The sequence below is a fragment of the Amblyomma americanum genome, chromosome 4 (genome assembly GCF_052857255.1).
Source record: "Amblyomma americanum isolate KBUSLIRL-KWMA chromosome 4, ASM5285725v1, whole genome shotgun sequence".
NCBI classification, from domain to species: Eukaryota; Metazoa; Arthropoda; class Arachnida; order Ixodida; family Ixodidae; genus Amblyomma; species Amblyomma americanum.
The window spans coordinates 201,330,009-201,349,931 of record NC_135500.1 but is presented as its reverse complement, the minus strand read 5'-3'; the positions used below and the strand labels follow the sequence as shown (position 1 = coordinate 201,349,931).

General features: G+C 51.2%; 1 protein-coding gene across 1 annotated transcript in view; it reads right to left on the bottom strand.

Annotated features, from left to right (window-relative positions):
* LOC144129076 (putative polypeptide N-acetylgalactosaminyltransferase 10) overlaps positions 1-19,923 on the bottom strand; it is a 203,154-nt gene that overhangs the window by 92,849 nt on the left and 90,382 nt on the right. The window contains 1 exon segment of the mRNA XM_077662966.1: positions 17,164-17,211. Within this exon segment, the coding sequence (XP_077519092.1) occupies positions 17,164-17,211 (48 nt within the window).

Sequence of the window (19,923 nt, the reverse complement as noted above, 5' to 3'; positions counted from 1 at the left end):
TCTGCACGTGCACGTATTTAACTACAGGCAAAAAAGCTACTCCAAAGATGTGGGTTCACGCTGGGCAGAAGGCCGGAATATGGGACGCCTGAGAACACAAAATGAACAAGGTTCCGGGTCAGACACGTATCGAAATGGGGCCCCAAACGCCACCTGTACCCCGAAATCGAGCTCACTTGAACCTTGTCCCCCTATTTTATTGGAAGTGCTCTTGTTGGGTGGGCATGCACCCCCCCCCCCCCCCCCCTCCCATTTCGTTTAAAATGGGGCCTTCACTCAGAGGAGGAAGGACCGGTGACGAAGATGAGGGCGTGGAGTGCAGAGACCCTATTTAAACCTTGAAAATGACGGCTGCGCTTGATCAGACGAAGAGTAGTCCTGTTGTCGAAACGTTGGCCGTCAAACAAAGGCCCCACCTCCGTCCCGCATTTCCAATGAGCGCTCCGTGAGGCGCAGGACCGTGGACTTTTGGACTTCTATTCTTCCTCCTCTTCCTTCCATCGACCGTTGTTGAATTTGTCTTGTATTCCACTGATATGCTTCAAACGATCATCACTCTTTCAGCGCAGTTTCGCGTAGTTCGTACACATAAAGAAATTGAAATGAGTTACGCTCTCCGAGAAGCTGCTTAAATACCACAGAGCACCACATCCACCCAACTGCTGCTTGCAGTACAGTCGGGCGCAAATTAAAACAAGCAGATGAAACTTGAATTCATACGGCACGATGAGTTATATAGAGAGAAACAAGAGGCGATAAGAGCTCGTTCGCGAGCTTAGCACTAATGCGGCAATATGTACGAGTCGCACTGAAAGCTAGCGCACTTCTGGAAGCCCGTGCCGCAGTGCAGATGACGGCAGCGTCTTGGGCGTTTACTTCCGCCACTACCTGTGCACGAAATAAACTTCACGTTCTGTCTCAGCAAAACGACCCCGAGTCGAGCTGGCTTCCGCTAATTAAGAACCGTCTTTGCAAAGCTTGCTGATCTTTAGAATGATTTTCGCGAGCGGCCGGTGCCCGTGCACTGGTGCAACGGACCGCGGCAGCCAAAGCCGCCGTATACAGTTTCTCGCAAATTAGCTCCGCTATACAAATACACCCGAGACGCTAAAGAAGAGAAGGCCACGCGTCCGCTGAAAAGGCGAGCTTTCTTCTTCCCGCACAAAGAAGCACACACGTCGCGTTCTTCTTCCTTTTTTTTGCTGCCGAGCACAGGGGACAGCGCTTGCGGCTTGTTTCGGGAGAGGCACTAAGTGCAGCAAAGCGCCGCCGCACAGTGACTAACGCTGAAGCTCCCCATCAGCCCAGCGCCACTGAGTGCGGCTTAACCGTGGACCGCTGCTGCTGCGTTCTCCCGACGCTGGCTCGCGCCGCGCACGAAACAAACACGACGCTCCGCTCTCCTCTTTGTTGCCGGCGGCGCCTCCGCCTCATGGTTCGCCGCCATCCAGCTTTTCTTGCGTTTCTCGGCGCCGCTCGGCCCATTTTCCTTCCCTCGCGCCGCGAGTGAAGCAACAAAAAGAAGCCAGAGGCACGTTTCATTTAATTACGCCGGCTTCATTCACCTCCAGGCGCGCGTGCGCGCCGCGCCCGCCAAAGGAGCGCGCGGGGAAGAAAGAACGGACCTTCAGGAAGAACACGAAGAAAGCGATGGGACGAGCTTCGCGCGACTCTGCGCAGCAGGGGCGGTGGGGTAAACAGACTAAAGCCTCATTAGGGCGGCTCACCCCCGCTCTCTTCCTTCTCCTCCTCGGGGCGTGAGGTGAATGACGAAGCACCTTCCTCCCCTTTCTTTCCTGTCTCGCGCTCTTCTTAGGACGCGCCTCTTGCTTAGACACGCGCGAACGCGGCCATGCGGGACAGCCGCAACGAGACCCGGAAAACGTGGCGCAGGGCGGTGTCGGAAAACCCGCCGCTACCCGACTAACACGCGACCGAGGGCTCCGGTTTCACAACGCCGAAACCACGGTAGTTAGAGAAACCACCGAGTATACAGTACAGGAAAAAGACGTAAAAATCTGCGCAGTGTCGTGCACATTATAACAAGGTAAAAAATAAAACTAAAAGGGAAGCGTGAAACTGCCTATAGAAAAAAGAAGGCAGAAGAAAGAACGCATTAATACCATGCTTCGCACTCCTTTCTTCGCGCTTACTGCTGTCGCGCCATTACTGAGGCGACTGGGTGCATACGTTAACGAAATGCGCGGGATTTTCCGATATGCTCGCGCTAATTTAAACGCTATTTTTGGCAAAAAGAAGGTACAGTCCCAAACTCGCAGCAAAAGCTGTTGGTAATAGCTGGGCTTCGCTAAGCGGATCAATGGAAGACAGAGAATGGTTACGCGCCGTACGAACCAATCCTTAACCGCTAGAGCGAGCTCTACGTAGCCCGAGGAACACCGCAAGTTTAATTGTCAATTATGCCTCTACCCAGTTACACTAACTGAACCAGTAGAAAACAAAGCGGACCAACGGAGCTGCCGGTACCGAAGTGTACAAGTCTTAATGAACTTCGCGCTGAAGCCTAATCAGGAGTTCCACCTCGAACACGCAGTTAGTGTTCAAACCCCTCATGAGAACCGGCCCAACGGTAAGATTCAGCAACATTTCTCTACGCAGCCTCAAGATCCCCCCCCCCCCCCCCCTAAAAATCCAGCTCAACCCCACCCCCCTCCATATCTCGATTATCTTAGCAGTGCTCTTGTTCACCTTGCATCACCTATAATATCCTGGGCGCAAGTAAGCAAATTGAACACAAAAACGATTTAGTAGTTGCTCTTACACACGCGCACCAGTTCCAAAGGAAGAGGCCGCAGACGAGGGATATGAAGGAAAAGCTGTGCAAACGAATCCAGTAGACGCAAACTTAACTGCTACCGAACGTATGCCTTTTCGCTGAAAAGGCTTCGAAGCGCTGTTGTTCCCCATTCTCCGTTCATTACGAGCTTGTTGAGAACACGCAGAGGAGCAAGGACCAGCTTAGTCGAAAAGAGCTGCGTGCAAGCGCGGATCGCAATTCTCAGGCGCGACTCTGAAAATACGCCCGGGGACCGCTCCGCGACAATGCGCCGGAGCACTGCAGCGCTGCCGAACGCGACGGAGGCGCTTTTGCCGTCGCAGATAAGCGAGGAGCGCCAAAAAGGAGCGCGCCGCTGGTCCATTATTCAGGCCGGTTAATTCCGCGCGCTGCGAGTGCTAATCGACGCTCCACCAGAGCTGTTGCACCACCGGGGCTTCGCCCAGCCCCGAAAACCTCTTGTCTTCACAAGCGCGAGCTGAAAGAAGGTGGCGCGGGTGCAGAAACAGCAGCTCGACGCTACTTCAGACCAGGAACGTGAGGCGCCGCGGAGCAAAAAAAAAGAAGTGTGTCCCTCGAAGATAGGAGGACACACCTACGCGTGTCTGCACGCGCTGCGGCGACATGATACACACGAATCGCTTCAGAAAGGAGACAGACACGCCAAACTCAGACCAAAATCTTCTCCGTAACACGCTGGCAGCAGATCGAGCAAAGGAGTAGAACCACGGGAAATTTTGTTACTTCGGTCGACGACCACCCTTCCCAAATGGCGCGTAAATTAGGGGACTAAGCAAAGGCGCTAAGGCGGCACTGGTGAGGCTGAATTCGCTAACGACAGGGTCACTAGGCTACGACAGCCAATGCTCGCGCGAATAACTGTCGATGTCTAAAGCCTCCGAAAACAAAGCAGGAAAGCTCGAGAAGAAAGGACAGTACTGTGGCATCAAACGAGTTACATGACGCCGCAGGCTTGGGCGGTGACACGCAAGGGTGAGGCCTACGAACTTAATATTAACACCATCCGTAACCAGGCTTTAGACTCAGCCCAATTCTGGTAACCCCGTCTAAATGCGCAGGCGATGCATGCACGATCTATTCAGCAAGCAGTGCTACAATTTACATGATATTTGCAGAACCAAAAGTTTTGGCGGGTGAAAACTTTTGTCACACGACCAATAAACTCGAAAAGAGCCGCTGAAAATCGCAAGATTTGAAAATAATGAAAAGCCAGATTAACAACACCACCGCTGCTCGACAAAAACAGCTCTATAATGTGCAGAAATAAATTCAATAAAAGCTGCGCATGTTACCAAGCTTCTAGAACCCAAGATCAGTCTTAAGGCATTGCGCGAGGGTCAATACTTCGTATAATTGAGCAATAAATACTTATCATTGCACAATGACCGCTGACAAAAAATAAAGCAATATATATCATGCTGATTTAAGCGCTCAAGTAACATCGTTGCTACATACCTGGAAAACTGAGACATGGTACTTCAAAACTTTTGCACCTAACGATTCACGGAGTCCTTATGCATTCCCAAAGTTTAGAACTAGCATTGAACGGAATCAACTGTATAAAAAGATTTGTCGGTTACGCAACTTAAAAGTTGACTACGCCTAACCTCACTGCGGCAACACGCGAAACCACGGCCGCAAACACATCAAAGCCAGTCCTGCAGTTACTGCCAAGCATCTTCTACACTGCCAAAGACAAGCAAATATAATAATAATTGGTTTTTGGTGGAAATGAAATGGCGCAAGTATCTGTCTCATATATTTTTCAGACACCCGAACCACGCCGTAAGGGGAAGGGATAAGAGGGAGTGAACGTGAACGAATAAATGAAGAAGAGTGCCGTAGTGGAGGGCTCTCGGAATAATTTCGACACCTGGGATCTCCAAGCAAATATTCCCAGCTCAACAAGCACGGCTGCCTTTTTGGACCAATAGCGGCGTCATAAAAAGCAAATGTCAGTAAACTGCGCACTTAACAATCGCTGTTGCAGCTTTTTCACTCTAATACAACATGAAAACATTGACTGCACTTCCATTTCGCTCGGACAACGACATCAATCCTTGGTCATCCCCGCGGTGCCCCGTTATTGATCCCACGTGCTATGCCCATTTGTTGGCGCAGACGGCGCAGAGTTCAAGCGTCACAACCTCACGGGCTTTCAAGAACAGCGCGCAAGCTAGTGACACCATTGCAACGGGACTCAAAATTGCTTTTCTACCTTTTCCCGTCACCATAAACTACCTGTTTCTCAAACCTGCTTCAAAAACGATAAACTGACGACACAACTGCGGGGAACAGTCAAGGACGCAGTGTAGACGATGACGACGACACTCGAACACGAATGGACGCCGTCATGCCAATTTTGTCGTCTCCAATGTACAAAAAACACTGGCCTCTAAAAAAAAAGACTTTACGGCAGCCGAGAGGAGCACTCACTCGACCACGTTCAACGCGCTGCGCCGTCCAATGTTTATGTTTTTAAAACCTGCCCGGACAAAGGAGGCTATCACGATGACAAATGGACCCGAAATCCAATTACCCCGGCGGTCCAGGAAACGAAACTGACAGCGAATGGAGGCAGCGGCCCGGCACCACCACCACCGGGGTCCGCCTTCAATCACGTTCGATTAGCGGGCTCAAGAACGGCGAGGAACAACACACTTATCGGAAAACCCTGGGAAACGGTCGTGGGCACGGCGCGGATCGAGTCGGGAACCGAGGCAATCACGCACGCCGCTGGCAGCAAAGACAGCGGGAAGGCCTCGCGAGAAATAAACGCACACGTGGCTAAAATATTGGCCGCTCGTACGATATAAATGCGTTATCTCCTCCCGTTATTACAGCGAATGTCAGTGTACTGCAGAAGCCACGAAATCAGCGAACTAAACTGAAACATGCGCCCTGGACAGAAAAAAATGCTTCCCGCAGCAAGGGGTAATACTGCGGCAAAGCACGCTTTACAAGTTGACAACCACGCTACCGTTTATTGGGAACTTATGATATTTAATCTTATTGCTGTGTTTATAACTACACTTTGATGTTGTTAGTTTTATTGAAAGTTGATTAACAGAGTCGGACAGATCATCCTAGCTGAAGCAGTCATCATAATTTCCTTTAGTTTGTTTTGTGGCGGCCGCACATGAAGGGTAACGGCTTTCGGTTTGTCAAGGTAACGAGCACTGTATATATTCGACAGCAGTGGCATTTTCAATGAAAATGTTTCACGGCTTGTAATTATGCTAGCATCGTTACAACTGACTTCTCTGCCGAATCTTGTCGTTGTCACGATAGAGGAAGAAGCGAAATAGACAAAAGACGCGATGTCATCAAAGAACTAGTTATTGCGGACACGTCTCACATAGAGCACTGCTCCTCAACAAAGGAATCAGAATCAACCAAGAATACGAAGGAAAACAGCGGGCCTGCACTTAAAGGATTATTTTTCTAAGCGGCTTTCTTCTATCGGAATTCGGCGAAGCATAATACTTTGAAGGAAAATAGACTAGGTCCGCACAAAAGACCCCAGCGCACGTCGAAGCCACCGCTACGATTAAACTGTCTTCTCCTCGATTCGTCGTTCTTCAGTTCAGCCATGTCCGCGCAGCTTTTTTTCGCTCCGTTCATCTCCGTCTCCCCCGACGAGCGAAGCTAAATGAAATTAGCGCCGAGGAAAATGTCCCAAGGGTCTTGCCTTTCAAAGCACCCCGGCCTCCCTCTCGCCGAGAGGCGTAGGTATTACGCGAGACGACAATGCAGAAGTTCCAAAGGCGAGGCAGACGGCGGCGCGAAATGGGAGATACGAACGCTTCCGAAGCCCCAACGCTCGCTCATTTGCATTGCAAGACGACGTCGCAACCGCCTTCGCGTTCGAAGTCAGTGCCGGCGCCGGCGGAATCGAATTCAAAGACACGCTGGATGATAAAAACATGCGACGTACAATCCCGTCGGTTGGAATTACATTATCTAACGATTTGCTTTCAGAAGTCGCCTGTTTTGAGTGTTCTGCAAATCACAAACCATCGAAAATAAAATTAAATGAACGAAGAAGCAGGCATGCCTCAACAAATTTTATTTTTGTCAATGAGAATGCCGTTATGCCTCGCGGTACGATACGCGAAAGCGCATTAAGGCTAATACACGAAGGCTGCACAGGCTTGGGACCGCCGTTTCTGAGACAGTGAGACTCCGTGGTACCAAAAACAAAGCGCCAAACGCTGGAATCAGCCAGTCAAGCAGCATTATTCCCTCAGGAATTCACGGAGAACGAATGGAAGAATCCGAAATCGCACGCCTAAATCTACGTGTGCTGTACGGGAAAGCCTACCGCTGGCAAACCGCAAAAGGGCAGGTACTAGACGTGGAAGCGTGTTAAACCTTGGTACGACCGCATCATGACTAGCGCTGCCATTTGAATAATGCAACGGCGCACTTAATCCCACGAACAAACGCGATGGAAATCCGCGTAATAAGGCACCGAAATATTCGGGCCACGCGGCCCAGTTTTCAAGCACCCTGCCACAAGAAACTCCCGAACTAACCCGCTCGCAGAACGCGTTCAATTGCTGTGAAATCAAACTCCCACGTATGCATTATTCTTGTTTAATCCGATTTAGAATCAACCGGGAGCCGCCTTGTACTTCCAATTACTCTCTCGCCCGAGTTATATATACAGATGCATTACGAAAAAAAAAAAACTTACATGATAACTTTTAATCCAAAATAAATGCAGCAAACTGTAATAAAATGTAAACGAAGAAAGAAACAACGGTCAAGGAAAGCACAGACTGGGGCAAATTTAATAAGCCCGAACCACTCGTCCCGGAGTGGCCGAGAAATCTGAGAGCCGAAGGGAAAGATGAAAAGGCGGAAAAGGAAAGGAGGAGAAAAGAAAAGGCAGGACGCGTGTTGGGAGGGGAGATTCGTGGGCGGATTCACGCATTACACGCAACCGAACGACGACGAAGGGACACTGTTTACACAGTCAGCGAAGCGCGAGAGGCGAGCCCTCATGCAATCCGCGCGGACGAAAAAGACGCCCGCTCTCTTGTAATACACGAGCGACGCTTCTAAAGAGCGATAAGGGAGCAAAAAGAGGCAAAGCGGCCAAGCGAGGGAAGATATTTACTGCGCGTAGCGCCAAAGACGCACAAATCGCCCGAACGACGGGACGAGAAAAAACAAATTCAGGCCATGAAAGGCGAGAGGGACCGTTTGAACAGAAGCATAAATCGGAGGCGGCGGTGAGCGTTCGCTAATGCGCGCCGCTGTACGAGGCAGCCTTTTTCAATGGGGGCGAGTGAATGCCGGGCGCATTAGCGGGACGAGCTTGACGGACACCGAACAAAGCAAGGCGGGCGACGATTCTTCCGCGCGTTTCGGGCCCGAAACGAAATCACTTTGCGCGGCCAAACGTTCCTTTTCTTTCTCTCTCCCTCTCCTCTTACAGCGCGCGCGAGCACGCTCGCAGGACGTAGGGGAACGGAAGCGGAGGGAGAGATCGGAAAAGCATAAAGAAAACGGGTCCTGCTAAAAGAGCGGATATTGCGCCGTAGAAGTTAGCAGCGCGCGCTTGGGTTCGCGGGGGCGCGATATGAATCTTGCTTAGTGACCGGTCTAAACTCGACCGCATCAGTCGTCCAGCAGAGTCGGCTCAAAGCATCGGCGATACAGCGGCGCTCGGAAACATCGTTCTTCTGGCGTCGTCGCCTTCGAAAAGCGCCGTCGGTCGTCTTTCCAGCGACGCCCCGTCTCCCATAAACCGTGCAACGTGGTAGAAACTACAGCCGACGTCACCTATAGACCCGCCAATCATCAGTTGACAGAGTCATGAGCGAGTGGTGTGGTGGCCAGTCGAGAACCATTCAGTAATTCTCGACTGGCCCCTACTCAGTGACGTCACATTATGTGTGTGTGTGTGTGGGGGGGGGGGGGGGGGGGGCTGATTTGCTGACACGATCGGCGAGCAAATGACATCAGTAAATCCGACACGGAATGAATGAACCGTACTAACACGGCGCGCTGGCCGATCCCGAATCATTGGGCGTTTCGTGATTGGCTCCTCCGTACCTGAAATCAACTCTACCAGTCAGTGATTGGCTGGAAGTAGTTCCGTAGCTTCCAGAACGATGCACGGTTGAAGCGGTAAGTGGCATACAGCGCCCGCGCGTGCTCCAGGGACATTATGCAGACGGCAAGGTTCGCTCACTTCCATACCGGCTAGCTTGTTCAATCCGCCCTGCTTTAAAGAGGCACTGAGCCGCGGCCCAGCCAGGCCATACCACGTATAACATTACCGCTCACTGGGTTATTTGCTTCCGCGTCACCGACGCCCCTCATTCGATGTGTTTCCAATTTCTTCTTCTTAAACGCCTCTGCAATATTGATGTCACCGAGACAAAGTCGCAGCACCGCAGCCCCCCCATAAATCAAGGCAGCGGCCCGAGCTGCTTGCATTACGCAATAACTCTTCCGGCCTTCCCGGCGGGTCGTGTGGCGTAATATATGAAAAGAAGTGTGGGGCACGGAGTACAAGTAAATGGGTCGCGCGCGCCGGAGCGAAACTCCAAGAATAAATGCGGTTCTCTACGGAGCCACTTTCTGAAAGCCGCAACTTGACCGATCGCGTCGTCTCGATGCCGATTAATTGCCTTCGCTTGAGTGCCTGTGCAATCGCAAGTGAGACTATGTACAGGGCTAAGAAAACATAACTTCTGAGCCGGCAAAACAAAAACAAAAAAACAGAGACCAGTAGGTTCCGAGCCTGGCGGAAAGCGATTCATTATGCCGTAAGCGAGAAAACCTGAAAGTACAGCATCACTGCGCAAGCTTAAATAGCAGTTCAGTAGATTGAATATTTCGCGCATAATACGCACATCATCCTGATAATGTCGCGTGTGTGCCCATCGCGAAAATTACGATATTAGAGGCAACGGCTTCAAGCACGCAAGGAAAAAGATTCTGACGGTTCAGGTGTCCACCGAGATATGTGAGACAGTTATGCGTCAGTTCCTTTCTTCGAAAACAATTTTCACTTATTTTTTTAATGAACTACTCGATAGTGAATCTGCGGGCTCAGCGGTGGCTCAGTGCTTAGGGCGCTCGGCTACTGATCCGGAGTTCCCGGGTTCGAACCCGACCGCGGCGGCTGCGTTTTTATGGAGGCAAAACGCTAAGGCACCCGTGTGCTGTGCGATGTCAGTGCACGTTAAAGATCCCCAGGTGGTCGAAATTATTCCGGAGCCCTCCACTACGGCACCTATTTCTTCCTTTCCTCTTTCACTCCCTTATTTATCCCTTCCCCTACGGCGCGGTTCAGGTGTCCAACGATATATGCGACAGATACTGCGCCATTTCGTTTCCCCAAAAGCCAATTAATTAATAAAGGCTCCGGAGGCAACGTGCTTGCGCTCCGAACAATAGAAGTGCCACAAGTATCAGTATGGTTTGACCCAGTAGGTTCCCGTTGTTTTCAGGCGCCTCCTTTGACTCTGTCTTTTTTTGCGCCGTACTTAGAACCAACTTTAGCTATGACGTGCTACAATGGAGCAACTAGAAATAAGCGCACGTCTGTGCGCACACGTCACTGCTTCGAAGCGAATCAAGCCTTATTGCCACCCTTATAACTCTTTAAATAAAAAAGAACGCCCTAATAAACGCGGGTGCATCGAATGCGACAACGACGGCACAGATATTGGAAAACTCGTCGGAAGCTGACGGCGCGTATCACGCACTCCAAACCGGCAACTCAGCCGGGAAGGCAGTCATCCGTCCACACAAATCTCTCGCTTAAGCTTGAAAACGGAACAATAAAAAAAGACCAATTACTGCAGCGCGCTCAGCGGGTTCCAACTCCGCACTACACAACACCCCCGCGGGGGCCTCAGCTTCGTCTCATTCGCGGTTTCTTCAACCGAGCCACCAACCAGGGACCGCGCCAAGCATCACGCACCGAAAACTTTCTCAACTGTCAGTTCCCGGCGTCGCACTGCTCGAGGAGTCGGGGAGAGGGAGACGAGGAGAGGGCGCGGACAAGACGACGTTCTGTTCTCAAAAGCGCAGACTGTCCGCATTCCGTGCGGCCCGTTGCACAGGCGACACCCGACTTCGTCGTTGGCCGCCGTCTGACGCACGACCACAGACGAGGGGGGGGGGGGGGGGGGCACTACCAGGAGGCGAGAAGGGGCGCCTCTCCTCCAACTCCGAGCCATACCGAAGCGGCGTGCGTGGGACTGGAGGCGGCGGAGACGTGCCAGACAGGCGCTGTCCGCCCGGCCGCTTCCACCAGCCGGCTGCGTGTGTGTCTCGGGTGCGTGCTTGTTCGCCCGTGGCCTGGTGACAACGCCGACGGGCCGAGATTCATTTCTCCCCTCCGCTATCTTTTTTTTTTCCTACGTTTTTAGCCCCACCAGTGCCAGACACGCAACGTTTGCTATCGCAGTTCCCAAATTGGACTCGGAAGCGTCGTCGTTAGGGCGACGGGCATATCCCAAACCTGTCACCGCTTTAGTCTGCCTAGTTTAGTAATGGCTAATTAACACAGCCCTCACGAGAGACGGAACCCAGCAGCGTCGGCATTGCTGTGATTTAGCGGCTTCAGCTCTGTGGGCCTATAATTGAGCCGGAACACTTCTTTTTTTTCGTTTGCTTATTGCGATCCTAGAAGTCAGCGTTAGAAGAGAAAGGTGTCACTAATGCTTTGGAACGCTGTCACTATTTTCAGCGAACCTTTTTAGAAGCAGCTTAAAGCGAGAACACGTCCCCACGATGCAAGAAATTTGGCACGCTATGAGCACAAGCTACAAAACTTTCTCTGGATCGTGTGTTATCTAAGAAAAGTGGACATTTTCCTGAACAAAAATAATAAGAGTGTCATAGACGATCAATGCGGTTCATGCAGCAGATTACGCGTTGGCATTAGTGGTGCCCCCTGACGGCTGCGGGTGGCATGACCCAGTATATCAACCCTTGTGTGACACACCGTGCCTCCTCTCCAATCAACCGATCCGATCCACCAATCACAGCGTTCATGCCGTGCTACCCTCCCCCACCCCTCTACTGTCATTGGCGAGCCCAGTTCCCTTCTCGCCAGCCGTCCCTCCCACCGTCTCACACCCTCTCTCTCGTAAAGCTTTCTGACGGACTAGTTGGTATTAATATTCATTTCTGATGAATGTCCGGTCGTTTCTACCTCTTTTCCCTGTGAACGTCTTTTAGCGCACAGCCTATCGGAAATAAACATTCTTATTCCGCTTCACTTTCTCCATTTCCATCTCTCAAATTTGCCTCCTCGCCCTCGAGGCTTCACATGTTGCGCACACGGCGAACATTTTTGAGTTAATGGGGGTTCTAATGTTTACGCAGTAAAAAATTTATGCACTACGGTGCGTTACGCCCTCGATTCTTGGGATCCTGCCGCCCTTCACAACTTGTCCACGAAAGAAGAAGCAGAGTGTTTCAGCCCAAGAACGTTTTCCACAGTCGCGATTCCCCCGAAAAATTTGCCGAGAAATAGTACACCACCCAATCTGACTTACGGTAACGACGAGCACGTTCTACCCAACTTGCGACTTAACCAACGTCAGCAAACGCCACAATATCGGAAAGAGCGGGTTCCATGCAAGACCAAAGCAGCCTTCATCCGAGTTTCGGGTGGAAGGGAAAAATAAAAACGCGTCTATGCCGCTGCAGTTGAACTGCTTTATGTCGTCAATTAAAGCATTAGCTCCTACAGGCTCCGAGTTGCTCCGCGGAGCTGTTGGCGGAATAACTTAGTAAGCTTACGAAGAAAGCAGACACCAAAGAACGAACATCGCTGCCCCGTCAGAGCGCGTTAACGTTCTTCTGTCCTCCAAGCTGTGAGGGAATTTGATCCAAGTTCCAAACCTTGTCCCCTCTCTGCCTCCAATATCGCCGAAAAGAAACAGAGAAAGGAGAGTGAAAAAAAAAAACGGGCGGTCACGAGCAGAAAAAGTGATTTCACGCGGAGTGCAGTACTCAGTCGATGGAACTGGCGGAGTCTGCAGGAATGAAACAAAAATAACAACACACAGAGAGAGAGAGAGAGAGAGAGAGAGAGAGAGAAGGAAGGAAGGAGAGAAGTCGAGAGGTTGCAGCGAGTGGTTCGGGCCGGGAGACGCCGACAAAAATGGCTTCGCTAAGTAGCGTCGGTCCGCTGAGTGGCGCCGCATCGAGAAATCGAAAAGGAGAGAGGCGACGTCAAAAAACAGGACACAGCCTGAAGCGCGCCACGATACTAGTGAGGGAGAGAGAGAACAGTGCAGCCAGTTTATCACGGAGTACTTTGGAAGCAGGACGCAGCGCTGGCGACGCTCTCTCAAAAAACGCTGACGCCACCCGACGACACCACGCCGGCGGCGGAGGCATCCTCTTGCACCGGGTCGATCGTCCGGAGCACCAGAGTGCGTCCTCATTCTTTTGCGATTGAACCATTAGTGCGGAGCGAACGACGCCCCGGCGAACGCCACGTGTGCAGTATAGAGGTTAGTCGTTTACACGGCACCCGCGAGGGGAAATCGCTTTTGAAACCTCCCGGCGAAGGAAACTTGCGATCGAAGTCGGCTCCTATCAAACGCGCATCCACGGGCCAAGTTCCCCGTTGTAAGAAGGAAAGGAAACCGCAACAACCGAAGCGACGACAGATATAGCCTGAAAAATCATTGGCGCTATTCTCGGCACATATTCGGGGGAGCAAACGTCTCCTTAGAAATAAGTCCTTGAGCACTTAGCAGTCAGTGAACATAGGCCATTCAGGTACGGACGATAGCGGCGTGCATAGTTTCCAACTTCCGGTGTTTCACAGAAAGAAGCATCAACATTTTTATTTCTACGCTGATGCTAAATGACAGTCTGTACAAGCCTATTTGCAGCCTCACGAGGACTCCGCATTTTGCATATGACAACAATAGGCGGTAAGTGTCGATACAGTAAGCCAACAGATAGGCGCCGTCTCAAAACACTCAAATAATAATTGTGCTCACATACAGCGGGAATACGGGAAAGGTCTATAATGCTCTGCGTATACATACACAGCCGACTGGCAGACACAGTGGTTCAGTCGATGCTCCCTGTTCCTCTCACGCTTTTCTCGTAGTCTTCATTACAAGCCTCCGTGAGGGTAATTGTGCGTTGCTACACTACCATAGTACTGTCCATGTGACCCCTTTTTCATGGCAGAGTTTTACATTCGCTCTAAAGCAAATTTTTCTTCTGTAATTATAGGAACCAGCCAGCTCTCCCCAATTAATGATGCAGAATATGCGGAGAGAACAACAAAGAGATAGCAGACGTTTCTTCTACGCAAAACGAGACAGCTCACAAGGGCCCTCGCTTCGTATACCGAAACCAAAAGTAGTATCACGCGGAAAAGAACCCCGTAGACAACGCAACAGAATTCATGCGTGTTCGGGCAGATTCAAAGCAGGCAAGGACGCGGTTTTCGATAGTGCGTAAGAAGCAATAGACCAGCTTTATTTTGCGAAGCAAGCCGACCAAATGGCGAATACCATTCCTTCCAGCCCCGGACCGAAGCTCTCTAAAGACGCTCCGATCGCCCATTAGTGGCAGTATTGCCTTTCCAAAAGTACCGGAGGCAACGACAAAACACCGACGCGCTGCCTTCTTCCAGCTCTTACACAGGCGCGTTCAAGAAGCCGCGTAGAAGCGGCCGCGAGCCTCGATCGTAAAGCCCGAGAAGGCGAAAGGGTTCGATCGGCAATAGCCGCGGGCCGAATGAACCTTCGCGTCGGACTGGGCTCGCCGTCGGCGTCTGCCCGCACACACACGCACGCACACAGTGCAGGGCAGTTGTGGGCGCGGCAAAGGCCAGCGCCAGCATTACGATTCCACTCACGGGAAAGGCCGGAGAGAAAGACACCAGAACCAATAAACATAATAAACGACTCTCCGGCGGCGCGCAGGCATCTGGGGTCCAGAGCTGAGGGCGGGCAAGCGCTCCCCGCCGTCAAAGGGGCATGCGCGGCTTTCTCCGCGGCCAGCTCAAAGGTTTCCTTTCCCGCACAACCTCCGAGCTTTGCGGCGAAAGCAAACGAACGCGGCGCGAGCGAAGAGCGGAGCGGCGCGCCGGCGCGCCTGCCCCTTTGCCATCGTAACAGCAACGCCGACTGGAGAGAAGACGAGGCACGGCGGCATCCGATTCAAAACGATTCCCGTGCGGGGTGAATACTAACGAGCCACCGGAGCCTATCTGCCCTAGCAAAGCCTGCCAATCCCGCCCCCCCCCCTTTTTTTTTCATCCCCCCAACCGGGGGTCGGTTCCCTTCAGCCCGCAGCCGCTGTCCCACCGTTCCCATTTCGTCCGTTTGTTTGTTCTTCCAGCACCCTCTTCCAGTTCTCCTTTGCCTCCCTCCACTTCGGGCCCTACTCGATCGAACAATGGGCCATTTAAAACGAGCTTCCCGGGTATTAACGAATACACATAGCGCCAAAGCTACTACAGCCACGGACGAGACGGAGAGCCTGGCTGGCTCACTCCCTATAGGGCTTCCATTATTTTTTTTTTCTCCTCCATAGAAGCTTCCCCACGGGCATCCAATAGATGACGTTAGGCCATTTTCCTCGGCCCTCACTTTTCAGTCGCCCGCATTCCCCGTGTTTTATTTTTTTTCTCTTCCTCTCTCGCTTCGGATGCGTCCTCGTGAAGCAGGCTCGTAAAGATGAGCGCCCGAAAGAGCAAAAAAGACGTGCGCGGAGACAGTCGTAATAAATCAGGGAATTACTGTCAGAGAGAGAAACAGGCTTTCGACTAGGGGGGGGGGGGGGGGGGGGGGGGGGGCATACGCGCGCACACGCTTCGGGTATTCACATTTCATGCGAAATCACGCCGTTACGCAATTAAAGCACAAATTCCGTCCATATTACTGCGAACCAGATTAGGCTGCGTAGCACGCTAACGAGGTTTCCGGACGACACTCTTTCTCCGAGCCTTTTCCGATGCCAATTATTAGGTCTGAAATCTGACTAAAGAGAGGCGGATCGTGTGGGTTGACGTTCGCCGCCCTCTCTAAACGAGATAAGGAAAGGAAGATAAAAAAAGCAAGTTTTATTAATTTTTCCTTCTTTCCTATTGCGCACGCGTCAAGGAAGACACGCATGTCACCCAGTTCCGTAATGGGCGCACAGAATGTCAATTTAAAAAATAAAGACAAAAAAAGGTTAGCGCGAAACCAGCTCGCTTTTTATTTCTTCTTCCACGACTACTCGCCAGTGAAATCGCAAGATGTGAAGAACCAAGAGCCGTGTCCCGATTCTTTACACGCCTGTTCGAGAGGACGCACTATGATCCGAGAAACGGGGAAAGTATTCGCGCGCGAAAGCGGGCCTCGGAGAACGCTCACTGAGTGCAAATGCGTGCTTACAACGTCGAAAGCGAAGGGGGGCGCGCTGTCGAACGGCTCACAGATGCTGCGCGCGGCGCGTATTTGAGCAACGTCAGACTACGGTTTATTTTATTCTCTGGCTGCGCGCGCATGCGCTGCTCTGGCGTTTTTCTGCGAGCTGACACTAACACAGACACACACACACACACACACACTTACCTTGTTCAAAACAACAGAAGCAAGCACGCGCGCATATACACACTCACATACGCGCACGATACAGACGGAAGGGAGGGAACGTTATGATACTCGGCCGCGAGGGGAAGGCACAGCGACGTACCTAAACAAAAATGCCGAGAAGGGCAGCATAAAAACGTCGAAAAGTGGCAGAGCTTCGAACAGGACGATAAGTAGAAATCTAACGCGACGTCCGAATCCCTCGCGGTTTTATCGGCACAGAACCACTGCTCTATTCGCTGAAAGCGATAGCACCTCCGACAATAGTGTCTTTCTTTTTGTTCTGTTTTTTTCGTCAACTTGTATTTTTTTTCCTTTCATCTAGCGCCAGTGGCCCAGCGACAGTGAAGCGGTCTAAATGCGCCGAGAGGGAGACGGTGTACCACTTTCAGGCCACGATTTCTAGAAACAAAAGCTATACAGAGCGGGGATTTGCTACACCAGGCGGCGTTTTTAGCAGCGTCATCAAGGGACGTTTTGTACGTACGAGACGGGCCGGATCATGAAAAAGGATCGGGCGTGCACTAAAGGATTTAAAAAAGACGACCAAAAAAAAGCGTACACGATGGCTAGACGAACGAGCGAGCGCGAAATGATCAAGTCTGTTCTCCTAAAGTTTTTTTTTTTTTGCTCATTCTAATTGAAAAGAAAAGAAAAAAAGAGGGACGGTAGAAATCAGGCCCGTAGTCTCACACAAAAGCGGTCGAGATAAGACCGGTAAGTCCTTATCGGCTCGGCCCTCGGCTTTATTACCTTGTCTCTTCCCAGGGGCTTAATGTCACCGGCATTCTGTGGAAGCACCTACGGCGCGCAGGAGAAAAAAAAGAAACCAAATAAACAGCCGCCGCAGTATAAAGCAGGAATCGGACAAAAAAGAGAAAATCAGCGGTTAGACGCGTTAACTGCTGCGTTTTATGTGCAGCGGGTGACTGCGCTTGAGGCCAGCGCAGAACGACATACGGCGTTACTCACAGCGTTAGCGTTCTTTCCGCCCTACTTTGGTTCGAATGAGTTGAGAACAACTTCTGCCTCTTCAATGCACATTTCGGTTTCTTATCCCGCAAGATGTTTCACTGCATGTTCTTTAGAACTACCAATATTGATGACAACAAACTACTTCATGATGAATTGGATTCCGATTCGCTGCATTGTATATATAGACCCTGTGTCCTGTCGAGGTTATCTCATTCGTCACCTACTACTACCTTTCTCCTCTTCATATTCGTCTTCTACCAGAATCACCTGGATAACACAGATAGCGGGCATCCCCCTATACCTACGCGGCCGTGTATGCAGTGTACGCCATGCGAGGCCATACGTATACAGAGTACGCTTTTGAATACATGATATAATATTTACTGTTATACAGGCGAGCTAGGACGCGAATTGTTATCCAGGCTCTGCAAAGCCGACTCAGAAGTCGAAAAATTGCTGCATTCAAACACTCATCCATGGATCGATTCAGACTGATTTCATTTTTAGCTATGAGATTATTATATTCGGCAATCTCCACATCGTCGTGTAAACAGGCGGGTACTGGCGTAATTTTTCATACAATTGACAGGTACAAGAAATTTGATTGATTGATTGATCGATTGATTGATTGATTGATTGATTGATTGATTGATTGATTGATTGATTATGCGCCGAAGCAACGGCAGTGCAGAGGTCGCATCAGTTTCAACCCATAGTCAGTCAGCGTCCACAGGAGTGAAAAAAAGAATGTAGAACTGAAGAAGGCAGGCCTCGTATACCTTAGCAGGGAAGATTACTACTCGGGCAAAAAGTTAGGAATACTAGAGAAGCACGCAACCTCGTAGGTCGCGACTATTTCTCGCCCTGCTAGCACTGTGCGTACAAATGCGCCCACACTAAACGCAAGCAAATACACACCCCAGAAACAAACGAACAAAAATAAGTCACTGTTTTCGTGAAAAATGTACCGTGGTCAAAGAAAAGGCAGTTATATAACAAAGACAAACAAAGGTCAAACGAAACAAATGCAGCGGACCAGCCCACAAAGCTTAGACACATATATAGCCACCGCTCTGTATCCACAAAAACGAGAGCGCTTACATCCGCATCACGGCGCATGCCTTCAGCAGTCGCTCGTGTAGAGAGAAAAGGGGGCGCCACATTCGTCTCAGCGAGCATAGCGAGGGGGGCAAACGGGTCGACCGTGACACGGAGGCTGCAGCAGTGCAGTCGTTCGGTGCGCCTGCTTTACAGAGCCGCGCAGTACCGGAACAAAGCGCGCGGACCGGAAGCAGGCGTCACTCGAGACGGCGGTGGAGGGGCACGTCACTTCCGCCTGCCAGCTCCGAGGATGCGGCTGACTGCCCCGGAGTGGCAGCAAGGCCGATAACGCCGGATCAAACGCGGAAGTCGGGAGCGGTGAAAAGGAGAGAGAGTCACGCACGGCGCAACCTGGCAGTCAGCCGCACGTTCTCTAACACAGCCGCAGCTGTTCCCCACAGTGTGTCCATATGTGACACGCTGCTAAGTCTCTGTTCTGGCTTCAAAACTCGCTACTCCACGCTATGCACTTGTAACTCGGCTTTAGCCAGCAGCGCGAATAATTCTTCGCGGTGCTGGAGCAAAAAAAAAAAAAAGCGCGCTATACTTTGGGAGGGAATTTCCTTCTCGCGCACCACCGCAAGGCAAATGGGAGCACGACGCACTCACGCGAAGGCTTGCGGGAATGTACGACAACGTTCCTGTGAACGGACATGAGCCGGAATAAAGGTTGGTTTGGTTTACATGGGTTTAACGTCCCAAAGCGACTCAGGCTACGAGAGACGCCGTAGTGAAGGGCTCCGGAAATTTCGACCACCTGGGGTTCTTTAACGTGCACTGACATCGCACAGTACACGGGCCTCTAGAATTTCGCCTCCATCGAAATTCGACCGCCGCGGCCGGGATCGAACCCGCGTCCTTCGGGCCGGCAGCCGAGCGCCGTAACCACCCAGCCACCGCCGGTATAAAGGTTAAAAAAAATACTAGAGGTGTAAACAAATCAGCCGCGACAGAGAAAGAAGCTCGCTTTCCACACACTTCTGGAACGTAAAATGACTTGAATTATGCATCAGCTAAGAATGCAGGTGAGTTGATGGGCGAACGCTGGGAGCGGGTCGTGCACTCAACCCACTGGCGACGACTGATTTCAGTGCTAAGGTTGGATATTTCCTTTTGCAGGGCGGATCCGCAAAGTAGCGTTGTTCTTTCTGACGGCCACTGTCTAACCATGAAACATTACTGACAGATCCGCACAACTAGCTCCAGCCCGCCTTAAAATGAAAACACACCTGCATTTTGTTGTTAACTACTGCTAGCCGTTTTTATTTGTTATTTATTTATTGCATTCAGAAACCGCAGCTTTCCGGTTCTTCGGACAGTGCCAGCGCCTCCTAGAAGGAAAAAGGCCTCAGCGCTCCTCCTGTCACGTCGCGCGCATTGTCCGGTTGACCGTAAGACGGCATGAAATTAGAACAGCTGAAGAAGTGACGGCCGCCA